Source organism: Dermacentor andersoni, chromosome 4, assembly GCF_023375885.2.
Source record: "Dermacentor andersoni chromosome 4, qqDerAnde1_hic_scaffold, whole genome shotgun sequence".
Taxonomy (NCBI): domain Eukaryota; kingdom Metazoa; phylum Arthropoda; class Arachnida; order Ixodida; family Ixodidae; genus Dermacentor; species Dermacentor andersoni.
Window position 1 is genome coordinate 48,962,529 of NC_092817.1, and position 18,929 is coordinate 48,981,457.

Here is an 18,929-nt window from a genome sequence, read left to right on the forward strand (position 1 = left end):
TGTTTGTGGTATCCCAACTTTACTGCCACCAATCTTCCAATCTCCTCTTACAAATCTCTGTTGCGGACATGTTTGCTTTCCCCCCGCTGTCCCTTTACCCAAGGGCTTCAAGGAGGCCAGAGGAGCTTAAACCGACAGCAGAGTAGATATTTTCACATTCCAATAAGACATGTTCGATCGTGTCCCTCGCTTTACCGCAGCAAGCACATGCTTCTTCTTCCTTGGTTTACCTCGCTTGATAAGTACGCGTTCTAAGGCATCCTGATATCGCTTCGAAAAGTAAGGCACCGCGTATTCTAGATACCTGTGTTTATTCTTCCGTACACGTTATGGCAAGGTTCGCAAGGTTCGAACCGCTGCCTAAGAAGCGAATCCCAGAGCTACGCACACGGCTGCAACCAGGCAACGTCGGTCTCAGCAGATCGCTGTGCAGAGAGCCGTACAAGCCGCAGCTCAAGCGTCAGCTTGCCGTCAACGCCGGGTGGACAGTTCTGATCGTTCTCGTGAATACGACGCGAAGAGACTTCGCCGCGAAGACCCTCCAGTGCGTGATGCTCAAAATGGAGCTGCTATGAAGCCGCTCCGCCAGCTTACGCTGTGACTGTGCTGAGTGGGCCGCGCAGGCCTGTCACTTTTTGCTGTGCAAATACCCGAGAACTCTCGCAACCCATTTACTTTCTTTCATATTCCTCAGTTGTTCTTCAAAATCAATTTTGCACTGAGCTTCCTTCACTTCAAAACTTGTCCAGCCCTTATCACGATGCACAGCTTCATTGGTAGTCTTCCAGTGAGCGCCCGATGCGAGGCGTCCCACTGACCTTTGATCGTCATCGACTCTTAATTGTACCCTTGACTTCAAGCAAACAACCGCATTTCCACATGCAAGTTCTTAAGTCCTGAAACCATTACACCTCTCCGCATACCCCGGAGCACCTCACACGTATTGAATCCCCATAACGCTCTGTCTCATTATGATCGCATTTATCTTGCCCTTTGCTACGGTTGCTTATTTTCCGCTCTTTCCACACATATATTGCCTTCGGTTATCCATACACTAGCGTATTTGTATTACATTACCCAGGGTATTTCCTGGACCTGTATTGGCAATGTATATTCACTGTCTTTATTGAATACGATAACACCGCACTTTCTAACGCTAAATTTCAGACCTAGATTCTCGCCTTCCTGTTCACAGATATTAGCCGAACGTCGAATATCACATTGCTTGCTAGCTAGCAACACGACGTCGTCCGCATAAAACAAACCTGGAAGCTGCTGCTCTACTATTATACCCACCTGTTTGTGTGAAAGATTAAACCCAATATTGATTCCTTTTTTTATTTATTTAAATTTATAAATTTATTTATTTATTTATTTATTTATTTATTTATTTATTTATTTATTGAAAGACTTGGTAGGTTGTGAGCTTGTTTCTTTTTTTTTTTTTTGCAAACTGCTTGCGAAAATGCATTGCGCCATTTTATGTCCTCACATTCTAATTGTCGCACTCTTTTACATCGGTGCACCGGAATTGCCAACCGATGCGCTGGAACGGTCATTAATTTCATTTCGATGGTTGACTGTTGAGAACACTTCATCATCTGACATACTTTTGTGGGTTCAAGCTGAATATTTCGCGTGAGAGTATCAGCAGCCAAACTGACTGCAGAAATTTCCTCTCACGCAGGCTACGACCATGGACTGTCTAGCAGTAGCAGGCAGCCTGTTGGTGGCCGCACTTCTTTATTTCGTACTGCAACGATGGCTGCTCGGAAAACGAGCGCCGCCCGGGTCGAGGCTGCCTCCGGGTCCTCCGGGTTATCCACTAGTGGGTCACCCGCAGTTCATGCGCAAGGACTTCCACTGCAACCAGGCCATGAAGTGGGCCAAGCAGTACGGACCCATATACAGGTAGGCTGAGTCAGTGATATACAGGTAGCCTGGCTCAAGCTTGAGCTCAAACTCAAGCCCCATTGATAGCGTCGCAGAGTAGTCTCAACGACACTCGATTTGAGATTAGCTTCTGCTTGAGCATGCAGAGTCATTTTCGCTTCCCTGCCAGTTGTCTACCCCACGCCTCTTCAGGTTGTCTTAATTTATGCAGTTACCGAGGAATAGTTCAAAACGGATAGCCAACTCTCATTAATCGACACGCCGAACGACCGTAATCGGAATTCAGTTGTTTCATTATCCTAACCTTGCTTTCAACAGCCACTAATCATTTACTTTTTATCTTAAACTGAACTAATGATATTCGCATTGCTTCAGAAGCCGCTCAATCTCACAAAATTCAACTCTGCAGAAAAGGATGATCGATGAGAACACTACCTTCCAGCTCTTCTTTCAGGGACACACGTGGTGGGGCAATCTCACTTGCACTCAAACCGCGGGTGCAATATACCACGTACAACTGGAGTGCACTTCTGGGGTCATTTGTTCCTTGATCATTCGGCCTTGACTTTTGCTAGGAGCTGGTTGGCTGCCCTAAACCACTTTCATTACTAAATGGAATGGCTGATATTGCCACGTGCCGCATGAAAGCAGTACCGACCCCCTGTTGAACAAATGTCCCTGGTTTGACTTGCGAAGACAATGCATCTCGAATGCATTAGGGTAGCGGCTAGAGGCACCGTTTGTCCATTTATAAAGTACTCGAGTGTCGCTGGCATCGCTTGTCCCACGAGGCATTAAAGACACTTCTTTCTCTTTTAGAATGAATGATCTGCGCGAACGCCCAGCTTTGGCTGTACCACGCATTTCTTGGCAGTGTACACACTAATATCCTTTCTTTATTATGCTGTATTATAACATCTGTCTTTACATATATAACAAATATATAAAAATATTGTAGCGAAGAAGACAGGCGTGTGCTTCAGACGCATCGTCAACGCCTCGCTCAAGACCAGAGCTCGCGCGCTCGGTGCCCGATGCCTGACAAACAGACGTGCCTGTGTATCGTGCAACGTTCTGGCCTGTTAATTAAACTGCCTCACATATTTGGTGGAGGTTGCTAGGTTTACACCAACCCTGGAACTCCGCAGTCGGAAGTTACCGCCCATCATGCCTGAAGCACACGCCTGTCTTCTTTGCTACAATATACACACATATATATATATATATATATATATATATATATATATATATATATATATATATATATATATATATATATATATATATATATATATATATATATTTATTTATTTATATATATATATATATATAATGAACGAGAAGAAAGGGGGTTAACCGAGGGGCCCGATATTTATTAGTCATATCATGAGAAGCCAACAAACACTGACACCAAGGTCAACATAGGAGAAATTACTTGTGCTTAAATGAAATAAAGAAACGATAAATTAATGGAAAAAAAAGTGGATGAAAAAACAACTTGCTGCAGGTGGGAACCGAACCCACAACCTTCGCATTTCGCGTGCGATGCTCTACCAATTGAGCTACCGCGGCGCTGTTTCCCCATCCACTTTCTTGGGTATTTATGTGTCCTAGTAGAACCCTGGGGGTGTTAGCCAGCGCCACCACTCGCAGACCTTGGCGGCGGACGTGGAACGTCCTTTATGCCGCAGGCATCACGAGAACGTGATCTTTATGGGTCTGTGAGTGGTGGCGCTGGCTAACACTCCCAGGGTTCTACTAGTGCACATAAATACCCAAGAAAGTGGATGGGGAAACAGCGCCGCGGTAGCTCAATTGGTAGAACATCGCACGCGATATGCGAAGGTTGTGGGTTCGGTTCCCACCTGCGGGAAGTTGTTTTTTCATCCACTTTAATTTCGATTAATTTGTCGTTTCCTTATTTCATTTATTAAGCACAAGTAATTTCCGCTATGTTGACCTTGGTGTCAGTGTTTGTTGGCTTCTCATAATATCATTATATATATATATATATATATATATAGATTGAAAAACGAAGGTGCACACTTACGAAAATTTCATCTTTAATGTTTTTAACGTTTCGGCCGGGGCACGGCCTTCGTCATAATAAACACAGATACAAGCGCGCAGCCGCTTTTATGGGCATGTGCACGTGGGCGCAATCAGTAGTACATGCACGTGTACACTTGAAAATAATAGAAAAAAAAGTACAGCAGCAAATATAACTTAAGCACGATAAATGATATCCATGAAATATCATTAACGTGTCACGATGATTGCATATGAAGTACAAAATAATATCGATTGCGACATGGCAAAACTGGTTTGGCATGCTTTGTCCATTCTGTACAAGAACATACACATCAATATATGGCAGAAAGGCACGACATTTTTCCTACGCTCTCGTTGATACCGGGTGACACAGTGTTAAATTTATGGATGAGAAAGGATTCTCGTACTTCTCGATCATGGTGCGATTAGAAACCTGATTGTATTATGGTTACACTGATATTGTCAAACGTATGACCTGGCAGTCGAACATGTTTAGATAATGGAAGGTGTGGTAAGCTGTTAACGTGTGCTTTGTGGTTATTGAATCTGACACGAAAAGATGTTTCGGTCTGACCGATATACTGCATATGACAGACTGAACATTCAAGCAGATAGATGACGTTAGTGCTGTCGCAAGTGAAGTCGCCCTTCACAAATAATTGACGATGCCCTTAAACGGGCCGACTGCCTCGACCGGAAAGAACTCATCTGCACGGACAAGCGATCGGCGCCGATTTCACGAACTAACCTTATCCTAACACACTCTGCATCTATTCCTAACGTGTCCCACATTCTCAGGAAGCATTATAACTTACTAACACAAAGCGACCGTCTTAAACACATTTTCACGGAATCGCCAAGAGTTCTCTATCGTCGCTCTAGGAATCTGCGCGACCTAGTAACCTCTTCAAAGACTAAAGCGATTGCTCTTGCTAGTTGTCATCCCTGCAATAAGCCCCGTTGTAAAGTTTGTACACACATGACCACGTCAAAGACTGCTAGAAGCACAGCATCCAATTTTTCTGTTAAAATCAACGGCGACTTCACTTGCGAAACCACTAACGTCATCTATCTGCTTGAATGTTCACTATTTTAACAAAAGTTAAACAATGTGCTTTGTGTCGCTCATTCAGGTGCCGGGGAATACCAACTATGCGCCTCGTGTGACAAATAAAAATAGGGAAAGAACGAGTATTGAGTAATTATTTTTAAACCACTTATTCAACCTACACACTCCTACTTTAGGTACAGGTCAACCATAACACCGCCCTTATAAAGGGTGCTTCGCGTAACCTGTGCCAAGGAGTTAAAAAAAAAGTGGTTAGCCACTGCTGAATGAAACCAACGGCATGTGGTTTGCCGTCATGTGGCGCTCCTTAGACATTTTTTTATATTCCGCTTAATTAATTAACTAAGATAAATTATGAAAACTGTTTAATGTTCACTCTAGTGCCAAGCGCGTTTCGTTTCGTAGTAGAGGGGGTTCGGAAACGACCGATGCAATTTTTTGTGGAAACATACATGGTGCGTGGTGATTTTTTTTTTTTTCGGCGTTTAAAGAAAGCCCGCGAAATATGAAATAAAACCACGTGACTGCGCTCGTGCGCTATCGTATTGCAGCGCTCTCAACCGCGGTTCGAGCGAAAGAACCGTGTGCGCGGGCCATGGCGAAATAAGCGGCCGCGGCTCACGCCAAAGATGCTCACAGGGCGTGAACATCTTTGGCGGTGGCACACGGTAAGGAAGTGCCGTCGTCTCTGATAAGCAATAGGATCGACGCATGGTTCAGAGCGCTGCAATATCATAGCGCACGAGCGAAGTCACCTGCATTTGTTTCGTAATTCGCGGGCTTTCTTTAAACGCCGAAAAAAAAAATAATCTTTACGCAGCATGTACCGTATTTATATGATTGTAACTCGCCTCGAATGTAAATAGACCCCCTCACCCCCCCTCCCCCCGCAAAATCACATGCCTCAAAAAAAATAAAGAAATGAAAACGTGCGAGTGCCTTTCACACAAGAGAAATGTATTGACGCGGGTGATGAAAACTACTTATCGTCACTGGAGTCGTCCTCACTGGTGCTGCTGCCGTCATAGCTGCTGCGGTCCCATAGCTCGTCGTCATCAAGTGTGAGTCCACATTCGGTGAACGACCGCAGCACAACATCGCGCGGTACCGCCGCCCACGTAGAGAGGACCCACCCGCACACAGTAGCCAAGGAGGCTCTCCTCACACGCCCGCTTGGGGTAAGTTCGCGGTTTTCTCTGGATATCCACTCGTCTTCGCGGCGCAGCAGGTCCTTAAAAGGCTCGTTGACCCCCACGTCGAGAGGCTGAAGCAGCTCCGTCAAGCCACCGGGGATTGCGAGCATGTCGGTGCGCTCCTTGTGAAGCACCACTTTCACCTTGTCTGTGAGGTGGCCCCGGAAAGAGTCCAACACTGGCAGGTTGGGGATGTCTCTCTTGAGGGATGCCCCCGGCCTCAGGAGCCACACGAGACGGTACCACTCCACTACCATATCATCCGTCATAAAGCCCTTTGCATTCGCCCGTACCACAATGCCATTAGGAAGTACTTCTTTAGGCATCGTCTTCCTTTTAAACACGATGTACGGGCGAAGCTTGGTGCCATCCGTATGACAACATGACAGTAAAACGTGGCTTTTCATTGCCCGTTGTTAGTGGATTCACATCGCACGCTCCATTAACGCTCACTGTCGTATTGCTGGTCATATAAAAGTATACGGGAGTCTGGTCGGCATTGCCGATCTGGCCGAGCAAATGCCGTCAGGAGTCGCGAAGTTTAGGAAGTGCCTGTGGAAGGGGGGGACCTTCTCTTCGTATGCGGCCGGCAACTTCTGGCACACGCTGGTGCGTCTACGTATACGTAGGGAGAAGCCAGCCCTCGTCATAAATTTAGATGCTCAGGCCCTGCTAGCTTTGAATTGAGTCCTCTGTATCCCTGCTTCCAGAGCGAAGATACGGGCTTGTTGCGTGATCATTTCACACGTGACCAACAGTGATCGATTGCGTAGATCAGTCACGTATGCCGCAAGCTTCGTCTCCAGCTCTTGAAAGCGTCCCGGCTTCGAGTCGCATGAGAAAACCCCCTGGCGCTGCAGCCGCCACTGCCGCACCACACAAAGGAACGTTTTCTTGTCCGAGTCCAACCATCGACGAACCAAGATAATGCCAAAAGAATCCAAGAAAGCCATCCGCTTTAAAGATGAGGTAGGGTGGAAGAAAGTAGTGAAGACAGTATGTCAGGGGCAATAGTAATGCGTACACGTCTACAGTCCTTCACAACGCTGCTATCCTCTGTTTCTTCTGTAATAATGCGCGCGTTGCTTTAGAAGCCATCGACGCATATGACCATGGTCCAAGAATGTTTGTCTCTGAATACGGTGAACGATTTAGTAGTTTGGCGTAGTCCGAATAAATTCACGTGCGACGTTATAACGATGACAAAAGCCCAGTATGTGTTCAATTGCCCCTTTAGAGTTGCACGAGTCACACATGGTATGTCTGTCATTACATTACGGAATGATTAGGATTTCGTAAAATGCACCCTTAACCAGAGGTGTCGCAGCACAGCAAAGAGGTATCACAGTGAGAAAATTGTCATGGTATTTGCCACGGGGTGTAGTCTGTGGAGATGTCAGTTTGAGACAATAAGGGTGTTTCAAGAAGCTAGCCTCTTGGTGCGAGGAAAGAAACGAAGGCCCCTCGCAGCGCCTGCTCTAGACAATGGGGACTGTCTGGGATACTTTGTGGGCTGGCCGGGCAGCATCATTAGTATTGTTGTTACCTACGATGCCGCAATTACCCGGTAGCCAAGGCTTGATGTATAACTGCTCTTACCTCAGACACGAATGCGTAAGGAGTCCTGCGTCGTAAGGCTGACTGGAAACTCTGAAGGGCTGTCTTATTGCATTCACAAAAAGCTACCAGCTTTCAAGATCATGCTTGCAAGTTATAATTAGCAGCAGAACGCAGAGCGGAAAGTTCTGTTCCCGTACGCGTCGACACATGAGACACCTTGAACTCGGTCGTAACTAGTAAGCCCAGTATGACAACAGCAGCTGTGGAGCAGGTGGTGGAGACCATCGGTGTAAATGTGCGTTTCTTACATATTAGCCTCTATCGATAATAACAGTGTCGTCTGCCGTAGGACCACTGCTGATTGGCCACTCTTCTTCGCAGTTCCAGGCAACGTGAGGCGTACTTGTGGCTTTCGTAGCCACCACAGCGGTGTCAAAAGTATTTTTGCTGGTGTAAAATTTGACGGAAGGTAGACTTGGTGAGCTACAAGTTCTGAAAAACGATGAGCAAAACGGGAACAAGATAAAAGCAAGAACCAACGTTTCGACACGTGGACTTGTCTTATTCAAGGCGACATCTGTTTTTCATGGCATAGTATATATAGGTACGGTTCTTCTAAAGGGGAGAGAGGGTAAGGCGGGTGGGCGAGGTAACGACCGAGGGTGTGTTAGCGACGAGGGCGTAGAATTGAAAAGAAAGGTGATGTGCTACTGAACACCGGTAGAGGAATGTGAGGAAGCGCCGTGTGTCAGCTGGTTGACGTGTCCCTGTAGGTTCCTCTTTTTGGGGCAGGGGCCTGGACAAGGGGCGAGGGGGAGGGTGGAATTACCTGCTCCACTTGAGGTCAGTGAAAGTTATGAAAAAGTGGCTTGAGGTATCTGTAGCATTCGTGAAATGTTCAGGCAAAGTGCTCTAAGGATATGGCTCTATATGTGTCAAAGCGCAACGATAGATGTGGAAAGATGAAACTAAGGCAAGCACCTACCATCTTCCTTGCACTGTGTGATTTCATCTCGTTATTCCCAACAGAATCAAGACAGGCCCTACAGACATGGTTATGCTGAACAACTTCCAGTCGATAAAGAAGTTCCTCACTAAAAGAGAAGTCCTGTACCGTCCAGTCAACTGGTTGTATAGGGGAGCAGTGTACTCAGGTAAGAGTGCATGTTCGTATACGTCGCTCCTAAGAGGAAGATTTAGCTCGAGTGCTCCTATCATAATACATGTAAAAGGAGAATTCGTCTTTCTCGGCAGGTTCGTTGCATTTAAAAGAAAAACATAAAATCTAGTGACTGTTGGTTTCGGATTTTTGATCTAAGTCCTAAATGTTTTATTAAAATTGGCAAAAATCAAAAATTTTCAGAAAACAAAACTATCAAGTTTACAACTCTGTGACTCAGCAATGAAAAATAAAAAAACAATACATTGAATTGCATCTAACAGTACATCTAAAGCGGACAAAATTGATATGTTACACAGGGATATAAAAAATTTTAGTAGTATGGAAATACAGCTTTTGCACAACCATTGTAACCAACGTAACAATTTCACGTAAGATGTAAAATGACATATATAATTTGTCCGCTTTGAATGGTCGAATGGATGCCGTTTACAGAACCACGATATCTGTTTTTGATGCAAAGCTATGAATTTGTAAATTTCGTGCTTCTATTTTTTCCAAACGGTGGAATATTTGAAAATCTTTCTAACAAAATTCAAGCCCTAAATCGAAATTCCGCTTCCAACAGTCACTAGAATTTAACATTCTCTCTCAAATACAACAAGTTTTATTACAATCGCTCCAGGGGTTATCTCAGAAGAACGTTTTTGCGTTTTACATGTATTTGAATAGGCCGCGTTGGAGTTGGGCCCGAGCTGAAGCTTCCTCTTAAATCTGGCCCGATCGTCGCCATCACAAATCACGAGAACATGTGCATCACGGTTCGCAATTAAAGGGATCACCTAGTCATTCTTCTGTAAATTCCAGGTGCCATTTATTATTGGGGCCTTGCTATTGCGTTCTCGTGCCAAATTGTTGCCTAATGCGCCCCATCAGTAAACTTTCTTTTATAATTTGAAAAGAAATATTAGTTCAAATGTTAAGTGTTGCTAGTTAGATAGAACATTAACGGCAGGTGACAGTGCAAGTGAAGTGCCACGAACATAGCGATTGGGTAAATAGATAACTGGCACTTCTTAAGCTAAGGATCGGCGTATCCAAAGATGCCATGTAGCTATAAACGGAACGCTTCTCTGCTTATTGCAGGTTTTTCTTGGCTTCACGGCTTCTGGATGCGCGCGGCCACTTGATGCGTCTGGCGACGACAAGAACCAGCTCATCAACAAAGGCACTTCGTTCTCAACGTTGTCGTCATCCGGCGACGCAACTCTACTGGCCCATCCTATTAAGTATCTCAGTGTGAGGTCATTGGTTGGCGCCGCTATAAAAGAAGACCGGCATGATTTCGTCTTCTGTGGGCACGGCCTATCTAAATACGCCACGTCGTTAAACATAATGCTTCTCAGTTTACTCCAGGTTTTTTTGGCTTCGCTGCTTCTGGATGCGCGCGAACACTTGATGCGTCTTGTGACGGCAAGAACCAGCTCATCGACAGTGGCACTTCGTTCTCAACGCTGTCGTCATCCGGCGACGCAACTCTACTGGCCCATCCTATTAAGTATCTCAGTGTGAGGTCATTGGTTGGCACCGCTATAAAAGAAGACCGGCATGATTTCGTCTTCTGTGGGTGCGGTGAATTCAAAGCCGCCAAGTCACTAGACGGAATGCTTCTGTGCTTACTGCATTTTAGTCCCCGTCCTATTTCAATGCGTAGTGGTTGCCGGAGCTTAGTGGTCCTTCCGTGCCCACGGCGTTGTTTTGTAATAGCGTATGACGGCTCTGCCCTTTGCGAACTACTAATTTGTGGTGATGTCGAGGAAAACCCAAAACCTACGCAGAAGGAACTGTGCGAGCAACTACTTGAAAGTGAGACAGAAATTTGTGAGGAACTATTAGAAATAAAAGCTCGGATTGCGGAACTGAAAGAACAGATGCACGAATTTAGGCGTACTGTTAAAAATATGGCGTCTGAGCCCTTTGTGCCGCATGAAAATACTGATTAATTGCAAGCCACATTGAAATCGTTTGAACACGTGATGTCTTTTCAGTATAAAAAGCTAACAGACCTCGAAGATCATAGCAGACGCTCTAATTTAATTATTCATGGTATACCTGAGACCTCAGTGCATTCAGAAGAGGAACAAAAGAACAGGGCTCTGAAGGGTATTTTTCACGACAAACTTCAGGTTAAATGCGAATCTGTTGGGCGTATCCATCGACTTGGTAAGCAGGTTTCACCTGCAGCACTTTAAGGAAAAGAACAAATACTGAGAAACGCAAGCAAACTGAAGAGTTTGAACATTTTTATTAAGAAGGATTATACTAAATCAACGTCAAGAAAACGCAGTCAGCTCTGGAACAGCGCAAAGGCCAAGATAGAACAAGGCAAAAGAATCAACCTGGTACACGACAAACAAAAGATCGATAAGGATATGTATTCTTGGGACAAAGTGCAAAACAGGCGGATGAAAATGACCAGCTACAATAACACCACCCCTCAGCAGTCAAAACCTTGACGTAATGTGCATGCGCACGACAGGCAACTTCGTCTCCTTAATTTGAATGCCCGAAGTGTTGGGAATAAAACGAAGCCTCTTGAAATTTTACTGCGGCAGTACGATCATCACATTACCGTAATAACTGAGACGTGGTTACATGAACGAGTGCATGATGACCACATTTTCCCGCTTTCCTATACGGCTTTTGGTAAGGACAGGCAATCAAAAGGAGGTGTTGTGGCCGTTCTGATCCAACACAGATTTGACACTGTCTTGGTGGAAGACATACCGGGACTTGAATGTATCTGCATTAAAGTAACCTTGTGGGGCCACTCATTCATCTTATACCCCTTATATAGACTGTCCGACTCAACTCTTGAATACTTACTAAAATTGAAGGTACACATGTCTAAATAACAGGACCACAAAGTTCTTTTCATTGGCGATTTTAATCTGCCTGGAGTAGGCTGGGAACGTTTTGAGACCTTTTCAGCCAATACCAGTCATGCAAAAACTGTGTTTGCATTAATGCTCACACATAATTTGATACAATTAGTTCATGAACCAACGAATTATCAAAGCGCCTCTTAATTTGTTTTAGATTTGGTATTTATTCCTCATGATTTCGGCACATCCACCGCTGTAATTTTTTAAGGACTGTCTTATCACTACCTTGTCTCAGTTTCTATTCCCCTGGTGCCGCTTTCTCAAACTATGAAGCCGGCCTTTCATTGTGTGAAAGACTATAGACATGCCCGTGATGCACGCATTATCGACCACCTAGAAACTTGCCTGATAGAATTTGTTGATACCGATGTTTGCAGTTTGTGGGACCAATTTAAACGCATGTGCTTCTACTGCATTGAAAACTTTATACCGTTTAAACGTAAGAAGGTGCATTAACATACGCCATGGATGACGAGAAGCATCATTCACCTCAAACGTAAAGCGAAAAGGTTAAAGAAGATGCATGCTGACCCCAAACTTACATCCGACACTCTAAATAACCTTGCACATACGGCGCATACCTCGAAAGAATACTACTTCAATATGTCCCTCCCAAACATCATAAAATATGATCCAAAGAAGTTTCGAAACTATATAAGCGAAAACAGAAACCCATAGCACAGGTTTTTTTCGATAGTTCTATGGTATCTGATCAGACCGCCATTGCTCAACACTTCAATGACTATTTCCATAGTGTATTTCCCGCCCCCAGTGATTCTCTACCGCCAGAAACGTAGACCGTGCTGTAAATGCAAACTTCATTTCTTATCCTGGCGTCATTGCTATGCTACTCGACTAAAAGAGTAAAACATCTTGCGGTTCCGACAATATACCTAACATATTTCTTCGTCGCTTTGCCGAGTCTGTTACCAAATACTTAGTTAATATTTTTCCTGTCTCTCTGTTATCAGCGGAATCGCCAGATGACTGGAAGTCAGCCCGAGTTGTGCCTACATTCTAGAAAAGCGAACGTCTATTACTACAACATTATCGCCTGATATCCTTAACATTTTCGTGTTGTAAACTTATCAAACACATAATAGCTCATAAATTAAACGAATTCTTAGAACACTCAGTTCTAACAAATCATCAATATGAATATTGAAAAGGATTTTCTACTACAACACAATTGGTTACTATGGTTCACAACTTTGCAGCTTGTCTAGACACTAACAGTTAAATTGATGTAATATTCCTAGATTAAAGCAAAGCATTCGATACAGTTCCACACGATAAACTAATTTCTAAGCTTCGGTTGATTGGCGTGCAATAATTAATCATTTCCTGGATTTCAGCTTATCCAAACAACTGCAACGAATATATTCAGGTGGGAGAGTCACACTCTGGCTGCCATCCAGTAACTTCTGGCTTTCCGTAGGGGAGCGTACTTGGCCCTTTACTTTTTTTATTTGTGTTAATGATATCGTCAATATGATTAACACCCCAATTGAAATTCGTCTATTTGCTGACGATTGTGTTTTTATAAAGTTACCTGCGTTAGTGACCAATGTGACCTTATCTCTAGCTTAGGCAATACTTTAAAATGGTGTCAGCAATGGGGAATGCTTCTTAATGCAACTAAGTGTGTCTATCTCCCCATAACGCGCAAAAAAGCCCCCTTAGACTACACTTACAATTTGGCTGCAGCACCTTTACTGAAAGTAACCTGCTATAAATATTTAGGTCTAACATCAACGAGTGATTTATCATGGAACTTGCACATAAATATCATCTGCTCTGCCGCTTTCCGGAAACTATGCCTTCTGCGCCACAAGCTCAAGACTGATCCGCCTATTGTTAAACTACTCTCTTACTTGTCCTTAATTAGGCCAAAATTTGAGTGTGCTTTCATAGTTTGGGACCCTCACACAACAATTAACATTAAGAACTTAGACAAAATTCAAAGAAAAGCAATACGATTTATTTACAGCAAATCTTAGGCTACTGACTCCCCCACTGCATTGCTAGCCGCAAACGGCTTTGAACTATTACAAATTCTAAGAAAGAAACGACGGCTAGAGTTTCTTTCAACTTAATTAATCATAGGCTGGCCTTAGACACCGCAAAATACGTATCTCCCTTGATAAGCAGACCCACTCGACACCACTACCGTCATTCTCTAACATGAATTTTCGCAAGCACTGACACCTTTCGGTATTCTTTTTTTCCACAAGCGATAGCTGACTGGAATAAACTAACTGAAGCATATCCCCAGGGCCGTGAGCTGTATACCATGTGTGTAAATAATGTTGTGATTTCGTGTATTATTATAGTTGTATTATAATCAAGTTTAAATTGTTCTTAACCGTCTACCTTATGACCAAAGTATTTGTGTGAAAACCGTGTTACACACTTGTTTCATCCTGTTCAACTGTGTATACAATCTTGTGTATTCTGCTCACCCTGCTTGAACGTCTTGTCCGCAGTACTCTATAAATAAATAAATAAAATAAATAAACATTTCTGAACATGCCGTCTAGCTGAGCTTTTCTCCTTCCACGTACTATCTAAGCTAGGTCATTCTGTTATTTTCCCTATACATCGCTAACTACTGGCCTATAAGCTTAAAGTTCTTTGTTAGACGCACGAGCAGCACGCGCAACGCATCACGGCTCTTTAAACAACGTTTCGCCAAAGGAAACCGAAGAAAAAAAATCCGAGGACACCTAAACACTTCTTATGAGTTGTGAATGGGAAAGCATTAATGTTCAGTTGAAAGCCGCTGAGCGGTCCTTCAAGTTTTGCGCTGCGAGTAATGCACCATAGCACTACGTGCTACCCGAGCCAGCAAGCAGTAGCAGCTTGCGAGGCCAACGCTGCATGCCATCGGCGTCCTGCGCGACGAGAGGCCGAGGAAGCAGCAGCGGCAACCAACGCCGGCAGGCGCGCGCACCAGCTAAGCCCATTGGGGGTGAGAGAGAGAGATACGGACTGCGCGCCGGCTTCCGAGAGCGAAGGTGACGTGGCGTCGCAGCAATGCCCTCTCCCTTCACGTAATACAGTTTCGCCCGATATGCTACGTCAAGGCGCGCTCGCGATGTGGCGTCGCAGCCAATGGGAATTTAGCTGCCGTTTCACTACTACATACGCCGGCTATCTTTCTCGATAGGCCATGTGATGCTTTTGTATCAACATCACTTGAGCTATATTTCTGGATTACAGTATTCGGCAAGACATCCACTAAAACGATGTAGAACCAAAAGGCCGGTGACAATACCACATTGAAATTCAAGCAGTTGAAATTCAGTTCAAGCAGCGTCATACTATGAGACAGCTGTTGCATCTGGCAGATTAGTTCTGCGGAATCCCGCAAGGGGGAGGAAAGATCATGGAAGGGAAAATTTTTCATCCACCTGAGTGTAGCACGAAGTTACAAAGGACATCCACAAAGCTTTCTCAGAAAGAAAGCTTCGCAATCCAAGAAAATTTTATCCTGGTCCAGGGATCGAAACCAGGATTCCCGGAACCAACGCTTTTTCAGAGCGGTCGCTCTACCATCTGCACTAACCATTATGCTAGCAGAGAATTCGAAGCCCAGGGACACTGAATAAGGCAAATCAGTTCGGCAGAAGCCCGCAATGTATTCGTACGTTTCCTTTGTCGCTTCATGCTACTCAAGTATATAACCTCATTGGGGCTAGTCGTACAATCAGGTGGATGACAATGTTTCCATTTGAAGAACCTTCCTCCAACTTGCGGGTTTCCACAGAACTAATTAGCCATACTGAATGTAACTTGAGCACCGAGTTATCGATTAACTTGGCCTCGCTCTCCGATCTACTAGCCTGATGGTTAGCTCATATGGTAGAGCAACCGTCCGAAAAAGGCACTCGTACAGGATTCTATGACCGGACCACGATGAATGTTTAACTCTGATGCCATCTTTCTGAGAAACCCGTATGAATTTTCCTTGTAGGATTTCCCTTGTGCGGCATTCAAGTGGATTACTTTCTTTTAGCTTTAATATCTGACTGAGGCTAGTAAATCGGCCGTTAAACAGAAAAAATGATTGTGGCGCATTATAAGACGAACGAAAGTTCAAACATTTATGTACGCTTTTCGCGGGAAAAAAAGAACGTTACAGACCAACTTCGCACTATCCAGGACGCTTGACGGGCGAGTTTTTTTTATTTGATTTCATTTGATTTATTGATTTCTCGTAGAAACGAGAGGAGACAAAGACTAAAGGCATACAACTGCCTGACAAAGCTCTCTTCTCCCTATACAGTTCGAGGTTGGTAACATGGTAACACAAGCACCTTGACCATAATCAACATCGTAAAGGGAGAGAGAGAGAGAAAACATCTATTTGTAATGTGATGGGGTGACTTCCTTGTTGGGTGGAGCCCTTAGTTCAGGGCCCCATTGGCTCGCGCCACTCCACGTGCCCGCCGGATCAGCCGTCACTGCTCTTGCGGGTCGGAGCTGGTCAGCGTAAACAAATATCGCAACAATTCGACTTACTTTTATCGAAAGCACTTCTCAGCATAACATACAATACGAAATAAGAGTACAATAGCGCACATTCATAGACAGAAGAGGCGTTCATTGATCTAGTCGAATTTATTTCCAAGATCAGTGTCAAATGCAGAATCCCCGAAACTCAAGTGACCATGCATTCAAACAATGTCTACCTTTCTATAAGTGCATAAAATTTCCCTGACTAGGTGTGGCAACGATGAACGGCGAACTATGGGAACACAACCGGAGGTTCTGTCTTCACGTCCTCCGGAATCTTGGTTACGGCAAGACTTCCATGGAGGACCACGTAAAGGTAAGTATCTCTTGCAAAAACGCCGGCGTCCAACGCGCTAGGTGTCTTGTACTGAAAAAAAAAAACTCGCCATTCAGGCCCTGCGAAAGTGAATGTCCAGCGAAGCTGTTGACGACCACCACTACAACTGCTGAGGGGGGGTGTGGTGCTTTATGGCTTTAGAGTATTGGTAATATTGACAGTTCGCCGCCTCCCGTAGCCGTGCTGCAACAACATTGAAATCAGTGGCTAGGCTTGGGACGTCACACCTCACGTCGCAAACTGGCGTCACTGCGGCAGCTTGCGCAACAGTACTCTTATGTATGAGCCATTAAGTATGAGCATTGGCGATGATAGTCTTCTGTCGACGGACGCGAACTAATCCCGTCTTTCCAGCTATATACAGCTTCGCTGCAAAAATACGGCTGTTAAATCGAGGCTAGAGCTTATGATCGTTTTTAAAGCGACCGCTACAGCCATGAGCTTGTATCTCATTGTGCGGGCTAATCTCATATTAATTTTTTATGGTTATTAGCCTTTTTTGCCTTCTTCAAGCGTTTTGAGACTACCTATTTATCTATCTAGCCTCTTGCGCTGACTCTTTGGCCCATATTGTCTACCAGTTTGGGCAACTAGCTCTCTGCTCGTAGTTGGGGTGCCGTCGTGGTCGTTCCATCGCCGTCATTCCAACTTCGTGATCCCACTCTCGTCATGCCGTCGTCGTCACGCCTTCTACGCCAACCCAGTGACCCAAGCTGTCTATCAGCTTAGGCTACTACGTATCTTCTCGTGGCCATTAGGTCTTCGTGGTCGTTCCATTGTCGTCATTCCAACTTCGTGATCTCTTATCGTCATGCCGTCGTCGTCACGCCTTCTACGCCGATCCAGTGACCCAAGCTGTCTATGAGTTTAGGCGACTGCGTATGTGCTCGTGGCCATTATGTCTTCGTCGTGGTTCCATTGTCGCCAATCCAACTTCGTGATCTCACTATCGTCATGCCGTCGTCGTCACGCCTTCTACGCCAACCCAGTGACCCAAGCTGTCTACCAGCTTAGGCTACTACGTATGTGCTCGCGGCCATTATGTCTTCGTGGTCGTTCCATCGTCGTCAATCCAACTTCGTGATCTCGCTATCGTCATGTCGTCGTCGTTGCCGACCAAACATTTTTTTAACTGCGCGATGAAACGATCACAGACAGAGCACACGAGGACAGGCGCAGTCCTTGTGTTGTCTCTCTGTGATCGTTTATTCGCGCAGTTAAAAAATTTTTTGCTAAGGTGCACCAACTCGCCCAACAACAAGTTCTAAATTTCTAGGCCGACCCAGTGGCCGAAGTTGCCTAACAGCTTGGACCACTAGGTATGGGATCATGGTCGTAATGCCGTCGTGGTCTTTGCGTTGTCGTCATTCCAATTTTGTCATTCGACTCTTTTCATGCAGTTGTCAGAACCCCATCGTCGTCGTACAGTCATCATACAATCGTTGTCACCCTGCCGTCGTGACGCCGTTGTGGTCGTTCCATTATCGCCTCTCTAGTTTCCTCATCCGACTCTCATCATGCCGTCGTCGTCACGCGATCATCGTCATAATATTCGTGATGCAGTCGACGTCACGCACCATTATCGTCATACGCTCGTCTTCCTTCCATTGTTCTCACACTACTGTCATTCCATCGTAGCCGTTGCGTTGTCGTCATTCAGTCGTCGTCACGCATTTGATGTCATACCGTCATCGTGATGACGTCGCTGTCGTTCCATCACCGTCATTCTAGCTTCGTCGTCCTACTCTCGTCATGTCATCGTCACCACGCAGTCGTCGCCATACCAGTGCCATAATACTGTCGTCGTCATGCTATCGTTTTACTATCGTTACCACTTCAGAAGCATCATACCATTGGTGTCGTACCGTCCTCGTCATTCCATCATCGTGAATACTTCCATTCTATCGTAATCATGCGGTCGTCTTTCAATCGTAACACTACCACAATTATCCAGCCATCATCGCCAATACGCTATCATGAGACAGTCGCTATCATGCGCAGTTCTCATATCGTCGTCGTCATGCTGTCGTGGTCCTGCCGTGATCGTCACTCGACCTTCGCCATCCAACTCTCGTCAAGCCGTGGTCATCATACAGTCCTCGTGATAGTCATCTCCCCGCCGTTGTCATCATATATTCGTCGCATCCCTTGATGCTCACATCGTTGTCACGCCATCGTCATTGTGCCGTCATCATGCAGCAGTCGCCATGGATTCGTTGTCATACCATCGTCGTGATGCCAT

At 45.0% G+C, this 18,929-nt stretch overlaps 1 protein-coding gene across 1 annotated transcript in view; it reads left to right on the forward strand.

Moving 5' to 3' along the window:
* The first annotated feature begins 7,171 nt into the window (after positions 1 to 7,171).
* LOC126537088 (cytochrome P450 2A13-like) overlaps positions 7,172 to 18,929 on the forward strand; it is a 45,805-nt gene continuing 34,047 nt past the window's right edge. Inside the window, exons 1-4 of the mRNA XM_072287604.1 lie at positions 7,172 to 7,176; positions 8,560 to 8,610; positions 8,797 to 8,921; positions 16,560 to 16,666. Of these exons, the coding sequence (XP_072143705.1) occupies positions 7,172 to 7,176; positions 8,560 to 8,610; positions 8,797 to 8,921; positions 16,560 to 16,666 (288 nt within the window). The remainder of the gene's footprint in view (positions 7,177 to 8,559; positions 8,611 to 8,796; positions 8,922 to 16,559; positions 16,667 to 18,929) is intronic.